Source organism: Cricetulus griseus, chromosome 9 (genome assembly GCF_003668045.3).
Source record: "Cricetulus griseus strain 17A/GY chromosome 9, alternate assembly CriGri-PICRH-1.0, whole genome shotgun sequence".
Lineage (NCBI taxonomy): Eukaryota > Metazoa > Chordata > Mammalia > Rodentia > Cricetidae > Cricetulus > Cricetulus griseus.
In genome coordinates, this window is record NC_048602.1 from 6671701 (window position 1) to 6691059 (window position 19359).

A 19359-nucleotide genomic window follows, 5' to 3' on the forward strand; every position below is an offset into this window, starting at 1 on the left:
GGACCAGCTCAAGGGTGTGCGCATTTGTGGAGGGGCAAATGGGGGAGTTTCTGCCCCCAGGTCTGGAAGAGCCTTTTGCTTTTCCTGTGGGTGAGGCAAAAGACACAGTAAAGCATTGGAGGATCACGTTACAGGTGCTAGGCAGCTGGGCCATAGCGGGATAATACAGAGACACATCTCTGCCTTTCCGGAGCTCTTCCTGGTGAGGAAAAGCAGACACTCATCAAGATGAATAGGTGAAATGTCCAGTTTGTCAGCGGACGGAAGCACCGTGGAGAAAAATAAATCAGGAAGGGAGCGTCACAACACGCATGTGTGACATCTCTGAGGTCAGGAGGCCTCACCAAGGGGATGTCACTTAAGCAAAGCTCTAGAGCAGGTTGAGCCATGTAGCCCTCTGGCCAAGGGCAGTCCGGATAAAGGGAACCACCAGTGCAAAGGCCCTGAGGTGGCCATATTTTAGGGTGTGTTGTTCTAGGAAGACAGAGCCAGTGTAGGTGGAAGGGGAGGAGTAAAGAGTCGAGCTGTGGACTGAGGACACATGGTGGGGACAGATCTTGCAGAGCTTCATAACCCATAGGCCTGAGTTATGCCCTGAGCAAGCTACAGGAGGCCCCGAGCAGAGGAAGGTATTTTCCACGCACTGTCCACACCAGCCTCTTTGCTGACATCGTTAGAACTCTGTCCCCTCCACCCTCACAGCCTCCAGCTCTGGGCCAACAGTCAATGTAGTCCATTGGTTCAGCATTTCATTTGGGAAACAGCGTGAGCCTTGCCTCCCATGCTTTGAGCTTGAAGCTTAACCTTGCTAAGCTCTCGTCTCCTTATCTGGGAAGTTGGGAGTTGGGGAGATGATATAACTGGAGTCCAAATTCATCCAATACAGAGCCGCAGATGCTAAGTGAGGGAGGAGCATGGCTGACAGTCATTGCAGCACAGAAGAACTTTTTCTAGGGTAGAAGATGATGGGTCTTTGTCAGAGGCAGTGTGGATGAGACAGTGGTTAGGGGAGTGAGGGAAAGGACTCCAGATGCTGTTCAGGTATTGGGCTCCGAGGAAGCTTTCGATGGTAAAACTGGTGCTGGGACAGGCACCTGGAAGGAGGAAGAATACACCATGAGGGGCCCTTCATTTCTCTAGGGGACAGTTCACAACCATGACCTGGGTTTCACTCAGATTATGGCTAAAGCAACCAATACTTCCAGATGAAATCTCTGCCTTTCAGGAGTGGAAATTGTTCCAACAACATTTATTGTAGCTCCTGACATATTTGGCCTTAGTGTGTGTGTGTGCATGTGTGTGTGTGTACACATCATGTTCCAAGTAGATGCTGCTGACCCTGACCCTGGAGAGCATGCCAAAAATTCCTGGGTAGGCAAGTGCTCTTGACCTTGTTCTTGCTTCCCCGCTCCCCCCCTTTTGTTTTCTTTTCTTTTTGAGACAGGGTCTCTCACAATGACAGTCTGATCTGGATCCTCACCATGTAGGCAGGCCTTCAATTGTGGCTATTCTCCTTTCTCAGCCTCTTCAGCACTAGGAATATAGGTTTGGGCAACCATGCCTAGCTTTTAAAAACTAGTCAGTGTTCGCTGGGCATAATGGCTTATGCCTACAATGTCAACACTCTGGAAAGTAAAGGCAAGATGATTGTAGTTTGAGGCCAGCCTGGGTTACAAAATGAGTTAGTTGGTTAGGTTTTGCTGTCTTGACACAAACTAAAGTCACCTGGGAAGAAGGAACATCAATTGAGGAATTGCTTCCATCAGATTGACCTGTGGACATGTGATGGGGGATGTTCTTTTGCCTATATGTTTCTCTTAGTGGCTGATGAATAAAATACTGATTGGCAGATAGCCAGGCAGGAAGTATAGGCGGGGCTACCAGACAAGGAGAATGCTGGGTAGAGAGGAAGCCAGGAAGAGATGCCATGTAGAGACCGGGAAGATAGGATGCTCCAGGTGTTCTCTGGTAAGATAAGGCTGTGTAGAAATACATAGTTCAGTACTTGTGGGTTAACAATTAAGAGAGAGCTAGCCAATAAGAAGCCCTAGCCATCGGCCAACAGTTTTATAGTTAATAAAGCATCTCTGTGTTTATTAGCGGGACCTGGCAGGACAGAAACCATCTACAGACATGTCTGTGTGGCATTTTCTTGATTAATGATTGATGTGGGATTGAGGGACTACCCCTGTGTAGGTGGTTCTGGGCTGTGTAAGAAAGGACGGTGAGGAAGCCATGGGGAGCAAGCAAGCAAGCAAGCAGCATTCCTCCACATTCTCTGCTTCAGTTCCTGCCTCAGTTCCCACCTGACTTCCTCCAAAAAAAATGAACTATGACAGGGAAGTGCAAGTCAAATAAACCCCTTCTTCCCCAAGTTATTTTGGTCAGTGTTTTATCACAGGGACAGAAAGCCAACTAGGGCACATAGTGAGACACCATCTCAAAAATATATATATTTTTTTCTTTCCTTTTTTTTTTTCTTTCTAAATCAGCCAGTGTCTCTCACCTCCCATCCAGGTGACTGAGGGTTTTCATATGGTTTCCCTTCCCTGTGATTTCCAGATCTGTCTGATTTTCCCAGGTAAATGCTGCCTTTCCTGGATCCAGCCAGGGACTCCTTACCATCTCTGCCTCCCAGGGAGAGTGTGAGGACTCCGTCTGGGTCCAAGCATGGCGAAGGTGGCTACCCGGCTCAGCATCCAGGGATAGGGTATAGGAGAGATTTTCCTCAGAGCCTGTTTGTGATGTGATGGGTGGCAGAGACGGGACTATGCCAGGAAGAACTCTATGACCTCAAGCATGAACCCTGTGCTCTGGGCCCTCCTCCCAGGTCCCGTGCTCTAGGTCTTACCGCAGCTGGCAGGAGGAGGTGGTGTGGCTGACACGGACGCTCCTGGGGGACCAGGGTCACCCTTCATCTCTGGCCTCTTCTTGCATTCCACTCTCACTTGACCCCTGCAGTGTTTGTGACAACACAGCCCACAGTCTGGGGGGGAAGGAGCCATTAAACACCTCGTTCTTCCAGCCTGCAGGAGGAGAGTCCCTCCCTCTCACTTACCCCGACAGCGGTAACCTTGTTTGGTGACGCCCCAGAGCTGAGGAAAGGAAGGAGAATTGGTTAGTTGGACTAGAGGAGAGAGCATGGGAGGGAGAGGATGGAAGCCAACAGGTTTTGCAATTTCTGAAAGATCCTGAGAATTAACCAAAATTATAGGAACTTGGAGATGATCTCAAACTTGGGGAATCATGTAGGATATTAAAGCTGTTTAAACTTCTGAGTTAACAAAAAATGTACACTCTGTGGATAGGGGCTATTTGAGTCGTTACACTTGTCTCCAGACCCTGGAACTGCCTGGCTTATGGGCTGTGTCAAGTGCAGACCTAGCAGTAAATAAATGGTGAGATCTATGAAATAATCTTGATTTGATGGTTGAGATTTGTCCACTATCAAGAATCTGAAGCCAGGTGTGGTGACACAAACCTGTAATCCCAAGAGGCTGCGGCTAGACTGGGAGTTAGAGTCAAGCCTGAGCTACATAATCCATTTAAGCGAGACACACACACACACACACACACACACACACACACACACAGAGAGAGAGAGAGAGAGAGAGAGAGAGAGAGAGACAGAGAGAGACAGAGACAGAGAGAGAGTTCTGAGGATTGAACCCAGGAACTCGCACGTGGCAAGCAAGCACTGTTTACCACTGAACCATATCCCTTGCCTTGTAAAATGAGTTTGAAGCCAGCCTGAGCTACATGGGAAGACCCTGTTTCAAAAAGCCAAAATTTGAGAGCAAACTAACAATAATAAAAGAGGTCTTTAATTTGGAAATGAAAGCGTTGAATGGTTCAGGGTATGAAGGTCAGAGAATGATTTTTGGGACCAGGTTTCTCTCTGTAGCCCTGGCTGACCTGGAGCTCCAAACGTAGACCAAGCTGGCCTCGAACTCAGAGATCTCCCTGCCTCTGCCTCTTAGATGCTGGCATTAAAGGGGCACCATCATACCAGCTAAAGGCTAGTGTTTAATTTTTGCTTTATTATTTGTTACACTGGTCTTTGAAAGATAGTTTAAGTTTTATTTTTTATTACTGCCTGGCATGTGTATCTGTGTGTCTATGTGGCTGTCACCTGTGTGTGTGGGCACACACATGCCACAGTGCATGTTATAACAGAGAAGGGCTTCATGGAGTCACTTCTACCTTTCTGGGTTGTGGGGTTACAACTTGGGTTTCTGGGCTGAGCTGCAAGCATCTTTGCCTGATGAGCTACCTTGCTGGCCTGTTTTAGTTTTTTGAGACAAGGTCTCACTCTGTTTGCATGTGAAGCTGGTCTAGAGCTCCCTTTAGAGCTCAGAGCTGGTTTCAAACTCATGGAAATCCTCCTGTCTCAGCCTCCTAAGTGCTGGAATTATAGGCATGGGCCATTAGCTCTAGCATTTACCACGATCTTTTTTTTTTTTTAAAGAAGCATTTCTTTTATTTTAGGTATATGTTCGCATGCCACTTGTCTGTATTTGCAACACATGTATGTAGGTACCCTCAGAGGCAAAAAGAGGATGCTGGATCCCCTGTAACTAGAATCACATGCAATTGTGAGCTGCCCAAATCCAGTCCCTCAGCAAGGGCAGCCAAGTGATGTTACCTGATGTCTGCTGAAACATCTCTCCAGCTTTTTTTTTTTTTTTTTTTTTTTTCCCAAGACAGGGTGTCTGTGTATAGTCCTGGATGTCCTGGAACTTTGTAGCCCAGACTGGCCTCAAACTGAGAAAGCAGCCTGCCCCTGCCTCCTGAGTGCTGGGACTAAAGGCATATGCCACCACACCCAGCTATGTTACTTTTTAAATTAATTTTTTAATTTAAATAAAAATTTACTGTTATTTTTTTTTTTTTTAGACAGGGTCTCACATAGCCCAGGCTGGCCTCAAACTCACTATGTAGCTGAGGATGGCCTTGCACTCCTGGATTCTGGCCCACTACCATGCTCAGTGCAATCTATCCAGGTCTGTGTATTATCCAGTGTTTTGGAAATTGCTCATGGCTTTGGATAGTATTCACAGCTTGGCCACTGTCTGGGTAAAGGTTACCTGCTATCATGTAGAGTTTGGTAAGTACACGGAATATGGGAATGCCAGTGTTCCGTGCTTGTATGAACTGTGGAATATCTGAGGCTGGGGCATTTCTGAATGTCTTCCCCCGCCCCAGCCCCCACCCCCACTGCCCTAGCTAGTAGGTTGTGAGGAGCTAATCCAGGGAGACAGAGCCCAAGGGTGCTAACAGGGCCAAGTGCTCACGAAGCCGCTGCAGCTGTGACAGAAGGTGGGCTTGCGGAAGGTGACCTCATGGAAGCTGTGCAGGAAGGCCAGGCCCAGCTTGGAGCAGATGGCGCTGGCACGGAGCAGGTATTCGGTCAGCTCCTCTCTGCTGAAGGAACCGCTCCTACCGGGCAAAGGCCACACCTCAGCACGACTGGCCTCTTGTGGCATGTCCAGGATCCTTGTTTCTGGAAGATCCAGGAGCCAGGGCCTCTCTTACCCGTGGCGGGGAGGTGGGTGAAGCCCATGGCAGGCAAAGGGGAAGTTGCCTGACAGTCGCTCAAAGTCCTCCAGAGAGATGGTGCCATGTCCTTCTGGGTCATAGTTCTTGAACACGGACTTGAGAGGGACACAGAGAGTGGGGTGAGGGCAAGACACCCAGGTGGGCTTGGCTTCCTCCAGGCTTCCCACCCGGGATCCCTCCACAGGGGCCCACAGTTTCTGCTCACCGCCACCAGCTGCTCCACATGCTGGCCCAGGGTCACGCTGTCTGGCTTTGGTGTCACACCATGGGCCCACTCCACAACCAGAGGTGCTTTGTAAGGGGAGGGCGGCTAGAAGGACACAGAGGGACGCAGCTAGTCAAAGCATGGGCTCCAGCCGGGGCAGGGGCGGGGCGGGGACAGAGGTCAGGAGTCAAGGCTCACCAGACTCTTGGCACAACGTGGTTCCCGGGCGTAAGACAGCTCGTAGATCTCATCTTCGGTGTAGAAGAGATCCAGGGAGAGCTGGGGGATGGGCAGGGCAGTAAGGTTTCTCCTCCAGAGCTCTGCCTGGACCCTGCTCCCCCATCTTCTTGTCTAGACTCTTGAACCTGTCCTGCCACAGCTATCACCCTCCACAATCCAGAAGTGCCTTGTTCCCACCGAGGCCTTTAAAAACAAGTGTGAGTGTGCGTGCGTGCGTGCGTGCGTGCGTGCGTGTGTGTGTGTGTGTGCGCGTGTGCGTGTGCACCATGCATGAGCAGGTAGGTGCCCATGGAGACCAGGAAAGGCGTTGCAGTTGCAGGTAACTGAGAGCTAGCTACCCAGTGCATGCTGGGAATGGAAATGGGATCCTCCGAACAGCAAGAACTCCTAACCACTGAGCCACGTCTCACCCACCTTTTTGAGACGATTTCACCACACAGCCCAGGCTGGCCGGGAATTCATTCAGGGATACAAAAGCCAAAGCAACCCAGGGGCCTGGAGCAGGTCCTTGAGTCAGGACAAACTGTGTTCATCTTGTTCCAGGTTCTGCTTTTTCATTTTCTTTGAGACACAGGAAGCCCAGGGTACCCTTGACTCTCATTCTCTTGAGTGTTGGGATTATTAAAGGTGTGAGCCACCATACCCAGCTCAGTCAGATACTATTTTGATTACTTCCTATTACATTATTGATCGTTTCTTCTTAGCCACACTCTGAAGTGGGTCCCATTCATATCCTTGTTTGGCAGGCAATGAAATTTTTGCAGGGATGTGATCTGCCCCAAGTCACAGAGTTAGCTAGATTCCTAGAAGCTGTGGCTTCATGAGTTCTATAGCTGGGCTCCCTACTGCACACCTGTAATCACTGCACTTGGAAGGCTGAAACAGGAGGATTGCTGCCTGACTCACACACAGAGTGCCTGGCCTGAGCTACACTGTGAGACCTGACCTTAAAATAAATACTAAAGGAAAAGGAAGAGGCTTGGATCGGGGATGTAGTTTGGTGGTGGAAAACTTGCTCTAGAACTCATCATGAATGGGGTGTGGCTCAGTGGTAGAGCCCCTGCCTAGAATCCCCCAGTGAGGGGGATATGGCTCACCAGTTGAGTGCTCACATATTGTGAGATCCTAGTTGCAATTCCCAGTATAGCAAAAACCAAACCCATCAAACAAAAATCTCTCGTTCCATAGCTAACTATCTGGATCCTGCAGACCCCCAGTAACCCAGGACTCTGAGTAACAGTCCCCTGTGTTCTTCAGGAAACTTGGGCGACACAGGGCCGACGGTTTACCGTCAGCAGATGCAGCAGGTCCTCGTTGGCGCTACAGGGGGGATGCTGTTCCTGGAGTGTTGCCAGCTCCTCCAGCCGTAGGTAGAGGCTATTCAGCTTTGGTAGGTACACTCGGCCATCTGGCAACCTGTCTGGATGGGCCTCATGCAGGGACACCAGGTCCTTGAGGTGCACACCCAGTACCGGCAGCCGGAAGCCAGTACAGCTGGCCCAGGTGCGGCGGTAGCAGGAGTAGTTGTTGTGGGAGGCGAGGAGTTCCGTCAGCTCCAGCAGGGCCTGTGTGGAAAGTGCGTGCTAGGGATCAGAATGTCTCTGTTGAACATGCCTCTCGCAAAGCATCTCTCTCCAGAAGAGGAAAAGAGGAAACACAAGAAGCTCCTGGTGCAGAGCCCTAATCCCTACTTTAGGGACGTGAAGTGCCCAGGATGTTATCACACCACCATGGTCTTTAGCCATACACAAAATGGTAGTCTTGTGTGTTGGCTGCTCCGAGGTCCTCTGTCAGCCCATGGGTGGAAGAGTGCGGCTGAAAGGAAGATGCTCCTTCAGGAGGAAGCGGCACTGAAAAGCACCTGATTCAAGCTTAGTGGGAGCCATCCCGACAAACACGTTTGGAGATATATATATATATATATATATATATATATATATATATATATATATATATCTCCTTATTCATCCCATTTGTGCACTCTGGACCCCAGAAATCTGCGCCAGATGCGAGAGTGAGCAGCTGCCTAGAGTCAACCAGTGAGGGGCCAGGACATTGCTCAGCATATAGGTGGCCCAGGAAGAAAGAATAGGGGTTGCCAGGGAGTCTATGGAATTTGGAGGATAAAGGTCTTAAGATGGTTCCAGAGCCGTTGAGTAGGGACTGACAAGTCAGGGAGCAATGTGTGTTCAGGGCACAGGACCATTTTGGACTTTGGGGAGTCAAGGGGGTTACCTTAGTGCTGTCGGGGCTCAGGTGGTTGTGGGAGTCCTTGAGCCTGGAGATGGAACTATGACATAGGCCCCCCGTGACTGCCATCAGCGTGTTGAAATTCTGTAGCTGGCGAAGCCTCTAGAAGGGAGGTAACGGCAGAGGTGGGGGGCACCGGGAAACAGCGGCGGGCTGGGGTGCTGAGTTAGGGGTTCCCGCCGTGTGTGAGGGTGGACCGGGTGTGAGCGGATGAATGGGTCAGACTGGCCAGGTGCCAGGCATCAGTCATACACCTGGAACTGGCCAGATTCAGACAGACAGGTGTGTGTCAGCCAGGTGTACGGAATTCAGAAATGTAAGGCCTCTGGGGGCGGCAAACAACTCCCACAGGTGACAGTCACACAGGCGAAGGCGTGACTGGTAGAAGGGAATAGAGTAGTGACATGGAAGAATGAAATGTGGGACAAGTGTGAGATCCTCAGGGTATCAGGGAAATTCTTCCTCCTCTATTCCAAGCTTCAAGGCCACAGGCTGATGCTCCCAGGTTTAAGGTGCCCAGCAAGATACAGCTCAGTGGTAGAGCCCCTGCCTAGAATCCCCCAGTGAGGAGCTGAAGTGTGTGGCTCAGCGGTAGAGCCCCTGCCTAGAATACCCCAGTGAGGGGCTGGGGGTGTGGCTCAGTGATAGAGCCCCTGCCTAGAATTTCCCAGTGAGGGGTTGGGGGTGTGACTCAGTGGTAGAGCCCCTGTCTAGAATCACCCAGTGAGGAACTGGGGGCGTGGCTCAGTGGTAGAGCCCCTGTCTAGAATCCCCCAGTGAGGAACTGGGGGTGTGGCTCAGTGGTAGAGCCCCTGCCTAGATTTCCCCAGTGAGGGGTTGGGGGTGTGACTCAGTGGTAGAGCCCCTGCCTAGAATCCCCCAGTGAGGGGTTGGGGGTGTGACTCAGTGGTAGAGCCCCTGCCTAGAATCCCCCAGTGAGGGGCTGGGGGCGTGGCTCAGTGGTAAAGGACTTATTTAGTTCAATCCCCAGCACTGACAGAAATAGCCAAGCAAGAGAAAGCAAAGCGATGGAAGGCTCATAAGGAAGGGCGTGGTTTGCTTTGGAGATATTCAAAGAGGCCAGACCACAGGCTTCCCTTTTCCCAGAAGGGAGGAGAAGCTGACTCACCAGGTCAGGGCTAGAGACTAGATTAAGTCTCTTTGTATGGAAGTATCACTAAGAATGATACAGTCAGTCAGTGTCCAAAGACACCCTCGGGAGCCACATAGATCCTCTGTCTGCACTGGGGGATAGAATTTGACTTTGGGCTTGGGAAATAGTGCTAATTCCTGACTACAAGCATGGTTTGACTCCGAGACATCAAGGTCCCAGCTAGATAGGAAGAGTGTGGACTCAGGTGATTGTAGGGTCTGATGTGGTAGGTGTGGTGGGGGGGAGTGCAGATGAATCACGCCACCAGAGGATGGACGGCTGGACCAAGAGCCTGAAGCCATGTGAGCCTGAAGCTGGAGAGATGGCTCCATGGTTAAGGGCGTATACTGCTCTTGCTGGGGACCTGAGTTCCATACCCAGCACCCACACAGGCCAGCTCACAACCGCCTCCTGTAACGCCAATGTCACTAGCCTCTAAAAGGGCACTCACACACACAATTCAAAATAATTAAAAAATAAGTATTGGGGGCTGGAGAGATGGCTCAGAGGTTAAGAGCACCAGCTGTTTTTCCAGAGGTCCTGAGTTCAATTCCCAACAACCACATGGTGGCTCACAACCATCTGTCATGAGACCTGGAGCCCTCTTCTGCTGTGCAGATAGACATGGAAGCAGAATGTTGTATACATAATAAGTAAATAAAATCTTTAAAAAAATTAAGTGTTGATCTGTGAGTTTGAGACCAGCCTGGTCTACCTAGTGAGTTCCAGAAAAAGCCTGGAGCCTTGGTCAGTCACAGATATAGAGGGTCAGGTAGCTGTCCCAAAGCTAATGTACAATCCCAGAAGCAAGTGGAAGGCAGCTGTGGTGACACATGCCTTTAATCTTAGTGTTTGGTAGGCAGAAGCAGGCAGATCTCTTTAAGTTTGAAGCCATCCTGGTCTACAGAGTGAGTTCTAGGGTAGCCAGGGCTGTTATACAGAGAAACCCTGTTTCAGAGAGAGAGAGAGAGAGAGAGAAGCAAGCAGGGAGACTGAGCAGTCAGACAGGGGCTTACCTGTGCCACATGAATGAATTTGTCCAGTACCTGGGCGCGCTGCACAGGCCCAGGACGGCTCAGCACCATGACCTGCACCCAGCGGGACACACTGTTACTCAGACCCACAGAACCTTCCAGGGCGGGACAACCCCTCACCGAGCCCTGCAAAACATAGCCCCGCAGGTCTTGGGGCTGAGGACAAGATTGGTCAGGGTGGGTCATAGTGCTCACATGCCATCTTCCTGGCAGTCCCAACCTCTAGAGTCCCTGACATCCCCTTGTCCTTCTCCAGTCTGTGTACTCATTATTAGGAGCCTGACTGGGACATGGTCAGCAAAGGAAGGTATGGAAAGAGGACTTGTTCTGCTCAGTAGTATGTACACTCCACTCTTGTTCACCACACCACACAGGCACACGCTTGCACACGTGCGTGCACGCACGTGCGTACACACGCGCGCGCACACACACACACCAGCCCAGTCTGGAAGTCTGTCCCCTAAAGGAACCAGATTCCCACTTTCCTTCAAAGCAATGTCTAGATGTTAGCAGCTGATAGATGTCAATATAGAAGCACGTGCGGTTGCCTTAGGGGAAGCGAAACACAGCAATTTCAAAGGTTTTCCGAGGATAGTGTTTACTCTAACCATGCAATGGTCCCTGGGGTAGGAACTGTTAATAGCCCGCTTTATTTATTTATTTGTTTGTTTTGGTTTTTCTCTGTGTAGCCCTGGCTGTCCTGGAACTCGCTCTGTAGACCGGGCTGTCCTCAAACTCACAGAGATCTGCCTGCCTCTGCCTCCCGAGTAAAGGAGATAAAAGGCGTGAGCGGAGACCACCTGACTTCATTTTAATTTTTACCTTTACATATGAGTGAACTGAGGCATGGTGAATGGAAATGCTTGGTGAATACGTGAATAAATGATAAAATATTGTGAGCACTTAACTAGGTGACTCTATTGCAACAAGTATTTTTGTGACAGGGTCCCATGTAGTGTAGTCCAAGCTGGCCTTGAACTTCACATCCTCCTGCTTGAGCCTCGAAAGTTCTCGAATCTTAGGCCTGTGCCATCACACCACACTGCAATAAGCACTTTTAAATGGGTTTTCTCGTTCTTTCAACCTCTCCATGAAGTAATATGTTCTCTATCTTACAAATAGGTACCCGAGAGATGGGGAAACTAGTTCAAAGCTGGCTATGTTAAAAAAACAAAGTGAGGAGGGCCGGAGACGTGGCTCCTTGCAGCCTTGCAGAAACCAGCTGTGTTGGCACACAGCTGTAATGCTAGCACTGCAGGGAGTGGACCAGAGTTCAAAGTCATCCTTGATTACATAGTTGGGGACCATGAGACAGGAAGTAAGCAATGAGTAGGGAAAAAGAAATGGCTGCCGAGATGGCTCAGCGGATAAAAGATCCTGAGATGCCTTCCTGGGACTCACATGGCGGTAGAAACATTAGAATGACCCCTACAAGTTGTCCTCTAACCACCATGGTCTCTCAGACACAATAAATAAACATGTAAAATTAAATTAGTGTTTAGAAGGAAGGTGATGGCATTTGAACTCAGGGCCTTAGCGCCCAGCTGGCTTCACAAACTGTCTCAGGGTTAGGGTTAGACTGTTTCAGAGCGCTGGCTAGGAGTAGCCGCGTACACCTTTAGCCCCAGCACTCAGGAGGCAGAGGCAGGCGGATCTCTGTGAGTTTGAGGCCAGCTTGGTCTCCAGTGCGAGTTCCAGGACAGGTTCCAAAGCCACAGAGAAACCCTGTGTCCACCTCCTCCACCCCAAAAAGAGCATTGGCCAGGAGTGGTGGCGCACACCTTTAGCCCCAGGACTCAGGAGGCAGAGACAGGCAGATCTCTGAGTTCAAGACCAGTCTCATCTACAGAGTGAGTTCCAAGCCAGCCTGGGTTCCGTGGTGAGGCCCCGTTTCAAAAAAGAGTTTACAGTCTGGCTTGGGGTTGTAGCTCAGTGTTAGAGAGCTTGCCTAACATAGGCAAGACCCTGGGGTCAGTTACCGGAGCTGTCAACACAGTAACAGTAATAGCAATAATAGTAAGATCTACAACCCCATAAGGTCCCTGTGCCAGGAGCACCCCCCCCCATCTGTTTCCTGCTTGGGGGCAGACTGGGAAAGGCATTCTCACCGTGATGGCCTGGAAGGACCGGAACTCGAGGTAAGTGAGGTGTTGAGCCAGCTCCTGTGTTTCCAGGTGATCGAACAGCAAGGACACTTTGCGCTTCTTACTCAGGCCTGGGCTGCTCATGAGAGGTGGTGGCCCGGGCCCTCTGGGACTCAGTCTGGAGGCCAAGAAGGACAGGCTATTGGAGTGGCTCAAGAGTTGAGGGTTTGAGGGATGTGGAGGGTATGGACAGGCTAGGGCAGGGGCAGGAAAGGGGGGTGGTAGGGCAGGCTCACAGGTTGGAGGCATCTCTTAGGCTCTTTTGGGCCAAGTTGCCCTCCTGGGCTACGGTGGCCCAAAATCGACTAATGACTTCTTCTAGATGGGGTTCCTGGCGCACTGCCTCAGGGTGATGGGTCAGCCAGTACCTGGGAGGGGTCAGAGGTGGAAGGTTAACTTGGTCTGGAGAGCTCTGTAAGGGGGCCTGAGGCTAAGGAATTCTACACATGGGGATCTCAGGGCATTTCTGGAGTCAGGATTTAGAGGGGTGATTTAGAGGATGGGGAGATCTCTAGAGTAGGACTTGGGGGTTGTTAAAACAGGGTAGGGATCTCATAACTTATTTTTTTGAGATGGGGGCCTTACTGTATAGCCCAGGCTAGCATTGGACTTGAGGAGATCCTTTTACCTCAGGCTATCTCGTGCCAGGATTGCCGTCATGAGTTATCACACAGATGCTTAGCACGAGATTTTAGAAAGTGGGGCTGAGTGTATGTGGTGGGGGGATTGGGCTGGGGGGTCTTGGAGAGGTGTTTCATGGGATTGGGAGTCTTGGCCCCGCCCTACCTGACCAGGTAACAGATCTGTAGCTGTCTTAGCTCCTGTGCATCTTTGGCAGCCTCCTGGTACTTGAATTCTAGTCAAGGCTGTTTTCAGCATCCCCATTTGCCCTCTCTCCCGTTCCCTTCGCCCAGGAGTTTCCGGGTCTGCCCTCAGCCCTCTAGATGGAGATCGAGGTTCTGGGAGGATATGAGGTCAGCAGGCGGGCAGCAAAGTCTGAGGAGGGCAGCACCCAGCTGTGCATCGTAAGCACCATCTTGAGAATGTGGTCCCCTCGTCGGAGGCTGCCAGCTGAGTCTGGAGGAGCGGGGAGGAGAGTCCATCAGCCTGGGCCCTGGGCATCAGACCCATGGCCTCCAGGCTGCTGCAGGAATGTGGCCAAGCAATTTGATTTCCTCGTGCCTCAGTTTCCTCATCTGTCATGAGCATAGGGTAGCAGAAGTCTGGTTCCTTGCCTTCAAGCATCTCAAGGTGCTTTCCTTGAGCTTTTATGATTTATTTTTATTGGGTTTTCTTTTTGTTTTTTTTTTGGGGGGGGGACAGGGTTTCTCTGTGGCTTTGGAGGCTGTCCTGGCACTCGCTTTTGTAGACCAGGCTGGCCTCGAACTCACAGAGATCCGCCTGCCTCTGCCTCCCGAGTGCTGGGATTAAAGGTGTGCACCACCATTGCCCAGCCTATTTTTATTGTTTTAAATTTGTGTGTGTGTGTGGGGGGGGTGTTCACATGGGTGCAGGAGCCTTCTGATTCAAGGGTATCAGGTTCCCTGGAGCTGGAGTTACAAGTAAGCCTTCCGATGAGGGTACTGGGAACCAAACTCAGGCCCTCTGCAAGAGAGGTGTATGATTTTAATCTCTAAGACAGCCTCACTCTCTATATTTTTTGAGGCAGGGTATCACTATGTAGCCTTGGCTGGCTTGGGGCTCGCTATTTAGACCAGGCTGGCCTCAAGTTCACAGAGCTCTGCCTGCCTCGGCCTCCTGAGTGCTGGGATTAAAGGCGTGCATGCTATCACCCAGCTAGGCCTGGAACTTTATCCTCCCGCCTCAGCCTTCAAAACTACACCACCAGGCCCAAGCTCTCTCTCTCCATTTACGTCAGGAAGATCCATTCTACTTACCCACTTTCTACCTTGGCCAGTGAAGCTATCGGGGGAGCTGGCTGTCAGGGCTGGGAAGGCTGGCCCCGGTAGGGCTACTCACCGAAGCATTGGATACATTTCTCCAGGAGCTCATCTTCGCTGCAGCTGCCTTCACTCAGCACCCCCAAATTCATGGAAGCCATAACCTTGATGATTTCCCGGGGGGTGGGGCACGTCTTGTGGCGGCGGGCCTGTCGCGGCCGACCCCGTCCTCCTGAGCATTCCTGATGAGACTTCCTGTAGGTACACACACACACACACACCAACCCCACCGCAAAGCATCACTGGAGCCCTTCCTCCAAGTACACTCCCAGAATTCCTCTTGACCCCAATACTCCTAGGCGTCTTGCAAATCAAGGCCCAAGGCTACCCTACCCACTAGGAACTCATGGGTGACAAACCCCAAAGTATTTCAGATTCCCCCAGCAATCATGTTCAAAGATCCAAGACCGCCGGGCGTTGGTGGCGCACGCCTTTAATCCCAGCACTCGGGAGGTAGAGGCAGGTGGATCTCTGTGAGTTCGAGGCCAGCCTGGTCTTCAGAGCGAGTGCCAGGATAGGCTCCAAAGCTACACAGAGAAACCCTGTCTCGAAAAACCAAAAAAAAGATCCAAGACCAAGGGCCTTTCAAAAGCATAATCCCCTCCTCTAGGCATTAACTCGTTCCTTATTTTGTTTTTAATCACTGTCTTTAAAGTGTACAAAATAGTGGGTTTCATTATGCCATTTTTCACACATAATATATATCAAGTCCTTGCTCCTATTTGTCACCCTGCCTCATATCATTGGTTCCTACCCTTTCCCAGACACCGTCTTTCTGCTTTCGGGTCATACATGTGTATGTATGCATGTATGTGTATATACACATACTTAAATACAGGTTTCACACATAAGGAAAACACAGAGTTGCTTTTATTTTGTCTCTCCCCTGATACCCTCCGCTATTCTTCAAGTCCCTCTTCAAGAACAGTCCCAAAGCATCCATGGCAGGGGAATCTTGCTGTAAGCAGACCCCTAGGATTCATCCTGAGTTCTCAGGGAACCCCGGATATGACTCTAGGACCAACTCTAGCATCAAAGTGACCCATGAAGTGGCCTTGAGGCTCCTGGCAGAGCCAGAACGACACCTGGAGTCTCGGAGTCGCGCCTCTGCGACTCCTGCAGTCAGGCCTCTTGGAATCCACCCTGCCCCCGTGAGGCAGCAGACCCTCTCCTCATCCGAGCTCGCCTTGGCCTCTGGGCTGCTCCTCCACATCTGCAGCCCAGAGAGGAAGTACCGGAGCTGCTCCTGGGCTCCCGGGAGGTAGGCGGGGTCCCTGGGGCCACAGCCGCTTCAGGGAAAGTTTAAAAATAACCTTTCCTGCCTTATGCCTCCCAGGGTGCCCTCCCAGGTGGGGGAAAGGGGGTGATGCGGGAGGGATGGAGGGACGGAGGGAGGGGTTAGAAGTCTGGTCTTCAGAGTCGTTCAAAACTGGGCTCCAGAAATTTCCGCCCGCCGTGTGCCTTTTTATAAGTTACCCAATGTCTTTCTAGCCCTTGCTTTCTTCCTATGAAAAAGTAAAGTCATCCTTGGATTTTCCCAGACGTTAGTAAGCCTGGCTCCTCAAAGGGGCCCAGCTGGTGGGGAAACAGAGCTACGGAGAGAAAGCTTTATGCTGTGGCGCTATCTTGTAATCCTAGCTGTCTGGGAGATTAAAGCATTTAAATTGCAAGTTCAAACCCAGCCTGGGCGACCGATCAAATCTTAAAGACAGGAGGAGTTCGAGGCCAGCCTGGACTATAGAGCGAGTGCCAGGATAGGCTCCAAAGCCACACAGAGAAACCCTGTCTCGAAAAAAACCCAAAATAAAATAAAATAAAACAAAAAACAAAACAAAAAAAACAGGAGGAGCCGGGCGCTGGGGGCCCCTTTAGTCCCACCACTAGGGAGGCAGAGGCAGGTGGATCTCTGTGAGTTCGAGACCAGCCTGGTCTACAAGAGCTGGTTCCAGGACAGCCTCCAAAGCCACAGAGAAACCCTGTCTCGAAAACCCAAAACCAAAAAAAAAAAAAAAAAAGACAAGAGGAAGCAGCCAGGCTTGCAGCATAGCAAGGTTGTGAAAATGCAAACAAGGACACCCTACAATAAATCTGCTGTGTCCCCTGCAGCACCATAAGGGCTCGATACAACTGTGAAATGTTAAATAATAATGGACAGGTGCCCACCCAAGTAGCAAAAGCATCACCCTCCTGGGCATTCCACATAAGCACAGCTTCTCAGGCCCCGCACCGCAGACTCACAGAATCTAAAACTTTAGGGGTGGGTCCTTCGGCCTGTGCTTTCCAAGCCCTCCATGTGACTTTGGTACTCGCTTACGTTCGAGAACGGGTGGTCAAAGCAGAGTAAGTTCTGCAAACCCCTCTAGTGTGATACCCATGACAATTCTGACAGAAGTGGAGACTGAGACAGAGTAGTTGAGTAACTTACCTAAGGCCACACAGCCAGGGACAGAGGCCCCTAAGGTTCTCTCACTGTAACGCTGAGTAGGAGGGTGGAACCCCTCTGCTCATCAGGATGGTGCTAGGGAGACCGGAGGAGCTATCCGGGCGAGGGACTCTGCACCATCCTTCCTTATGGGGATAGGAGGGCAAGGAATGCCAGGAGACAGAAGCCCATGTCTGATCCTGCTGGCACAGGCAGCCACCTGACCCTTACCTGCAGAGCGGCAGCCCCCAGTAGTGTATGGAGAACCAGGAGTGATTTGAGAGGCAGAGAAGCTGCATAGACCTGCGTCATAAACCCCTCTCCTGGGACATAGTCCTGCAGGAGCCTGGAGTTTCCAGTCCAGGGCGTGCAGTGACCATAATAGGGGACAGGGAAGACCCCAGGGAAGAGAGAGGCAGCCAGCTGAGGGAGCTAGGATGGAGGGACACAGGACAGCTCAGACGCCAGGGAGATACAACAGCAGTAACAGAGGCTCAGGTGCTCAGCTCCCCACGAGCGCCCGGTCTTGGAGGTGTGGGGCATCCCTTCTCCTATTGTCCACCCCCCACCCCAACCTCCCTGTAGCCAGAGACACCAGGGCTTTGGCTCTCCCAGGTCTCCCTGGGGAGGGCCCTCTTACCTTTTGCTGTCTTTCCGGTTCATGTTTCTTGGAGGGGGTGGGGGTCCCCACAGAAGTGTGACCCTGTTCCTTCTTATGGCCGCACTGTCAACCCCCTGGGAGCAGCAGCGTCCATCGTGTTTAGGAAGGAAAGAGGAACTGCCCCTCCCCACTCACCCCCAGGCCAGGGGGAAGGAAGAGGCTGTGGAGAGACCAAAGGCTCCCCTCCCCCGATGGGGATCCCTGCCTGCTGAGGTTTCCGGTGTTGCTGCCTACCCCCCCCCCAGCTGTCTCTATAGCTTATCTCCCCATCTCTGTCTGTCTCTCTCTGTCTCTGTCTCTCTCACACACACAAAACAGCTGTAAAAGTGTGACTGATATTTATGTAAAAACACGGGCTCAGAGGAAAAGTCTGAATTTCTCTTCTTTTTATCTTTTTTTATTTTTTGATTTTTCGAGACAGGGTTTCTCTGTGTAGCTTTGGAGCCTATCCTGGCACTCGCTCTGGAGACCAGGCTGGCCTCGAACTCACAGAGATCCGCCTGCCTCTGCCTCCCGAGTGCTGGGATTGAAGGCGTGCGCCATCAACGCCTGGCTACTTTATGTTTTTAAAGTTCTAGACTCTCACGTAGCTCAGGCTGGCCTCCTACTCGCAGCAAATCTCCTGCTTCAGCCTCCTGTATGCTAGGATTATAGGTGTGAATAGCGTGGCTGGTTTGAAGGACACCATTTATACCTGGAAAAGAGTTTTCCTTTATGATTTTCTTTGTAAAATCCTTTATGTAGCACCTACTGTGTACCATCTTCGTCTCTAAGGCTTGGGGGCGAGAATTTATTTATCTACTATTTCCTAAAGCTATACTCACCTTTTGTTGTGTTTTATCTTTACTTTTAATCACGTGTGTGTGTGTGGGGGGGGTCTGTATGTGGCTGTGTACTCACAAGCTCTGGTGCCCTTGAAGGAAGCATCAGATCCCCCTGGAGCTGGAGTTCCAGGATGTTGTCACCCACATGGCATGGGCGTTGAGGTCTTCTGCAAGAGCAGGGCAGGCCCTTGATTTTCATTTTGATAATAATTCAGTGCACTGTACTGTTTTTTTGGCTGTTGTTGTATGCTCTCTCTCTCTCTTTCTGTGTGTGTGTGTGTGTGTGTGTGTGTGTGTGTGTGTGTGTGTTTCAAGTTCTGGGCAAGTCTTTTATCAACTGAGCTGCGTCCTCAACTCCCAAGGTTGACCAGGCTGGTCTCGAACTCACAGAGATCCGCCTGCCTCTGCCTCCTGAGTGCTGGGATTAAAGGCGTGCGCCCAGCTCCAAGGTTATCTTTTTATAAAAATGTTACTGATAGAGGTAAGCACTGAGTCACCTCTCCAGCCCCTGGAGTTTTAAAAACAGGACAAAATGACCGTTTTTTGTGTTTGTTTGTTTTTTTTTTTTTTGGTATTTCTTGCTTTTCTTTTATTTTTATTCTATTTTATTTCACATGAATTAGTGGTTTTGCCTTCATGTATGTCTGTATGAGGGTGTCAGAGCCCCTGGAAATGGAGTTACAGACTGTTGTGAGCTGTCATGTGGATGCTGGGAATTGAACCTGGGTCCTCTGGAAGAGCAGTCCTCTGTTCTCTGCTGGGCCATCTCTCCAGCCCCTTGTTTTGTTTTTCGAGACAGGGTTTCTCTGTGTAGTTCTGACTGTCCTGGAACTTGCTCTGTAGAGCAGGCTAGCCTCGAACTCAGAGATCTGCCTCTCCCAAGGCAATTGTTTTAAAGTCCTCTCC

The 19359-nt window shown here is 50.8% G+C and overlaps 1 protein-coding gene and 1 pseudogene across 1 annotated transcript; one reads left to right on the top strand and one right to left on the bottom strand.

Moving 5' to 3' along the window:
• Positions 1–1037: 1037 nt before the first annotated feature.
• Rasgrp4 (RAS guanyl releasing protein 4) lies at positions 1038–17631 on the bottom strand. Its single transcript, XM_027430536.2, has 17 exons — positions 17609–17631; positions 14566–14741; positions 13557–13662; positions 13372–13434; positions 12822–12953; positions 12550–12703; positions 10424–10597; positions 8240–8356; positions 7294–7569; positions 5963–6043; positions 5765–5869; positions 5536–5654; positions 5295–5439; positions 3059–3095; positions 2852–2986; positions 2623–2735; positions 1038–1094 (listed from the first exon to the last, which is right to left on the bottom strand). The coding sequence occupies exons 1-17, from the start codon at positions 17629–17631 to the stop codon at positions 1038–1040; spliced, it is 2013 nt and encodes a 670-aa protein (XP_027286337.1).
• On the top strand, positions 7609–7858 carry LOC103161808 (annotated as a pseudogene).
• Positions 17632–19359: the final 1728 nt, after the last annotated feature.

Bases quoted from the DNA above. Each gene is read 5' to 3' on its own strand.
- Rasgrp4 (XM_027430536.2), bottom strand. From the start codon at position 17,631: ATGAACCGGAAAGACAGCAAAAG. The intron at 14,742-17,608 runs GTAAGAGGGCCC...GTGTACCTACAG, and splicing joins AACCGGAAAGACAGCAAAAG to GAAGTCTCATCAGGAATGCT. The intron at 5,870-5,962 runs GTGAGCCTTGAC...GTGTCCTTCTAG, and splicing joins CACGTTGTGCCAAGAGTCTG to CCGCCCTCCCCTTACAAAGC.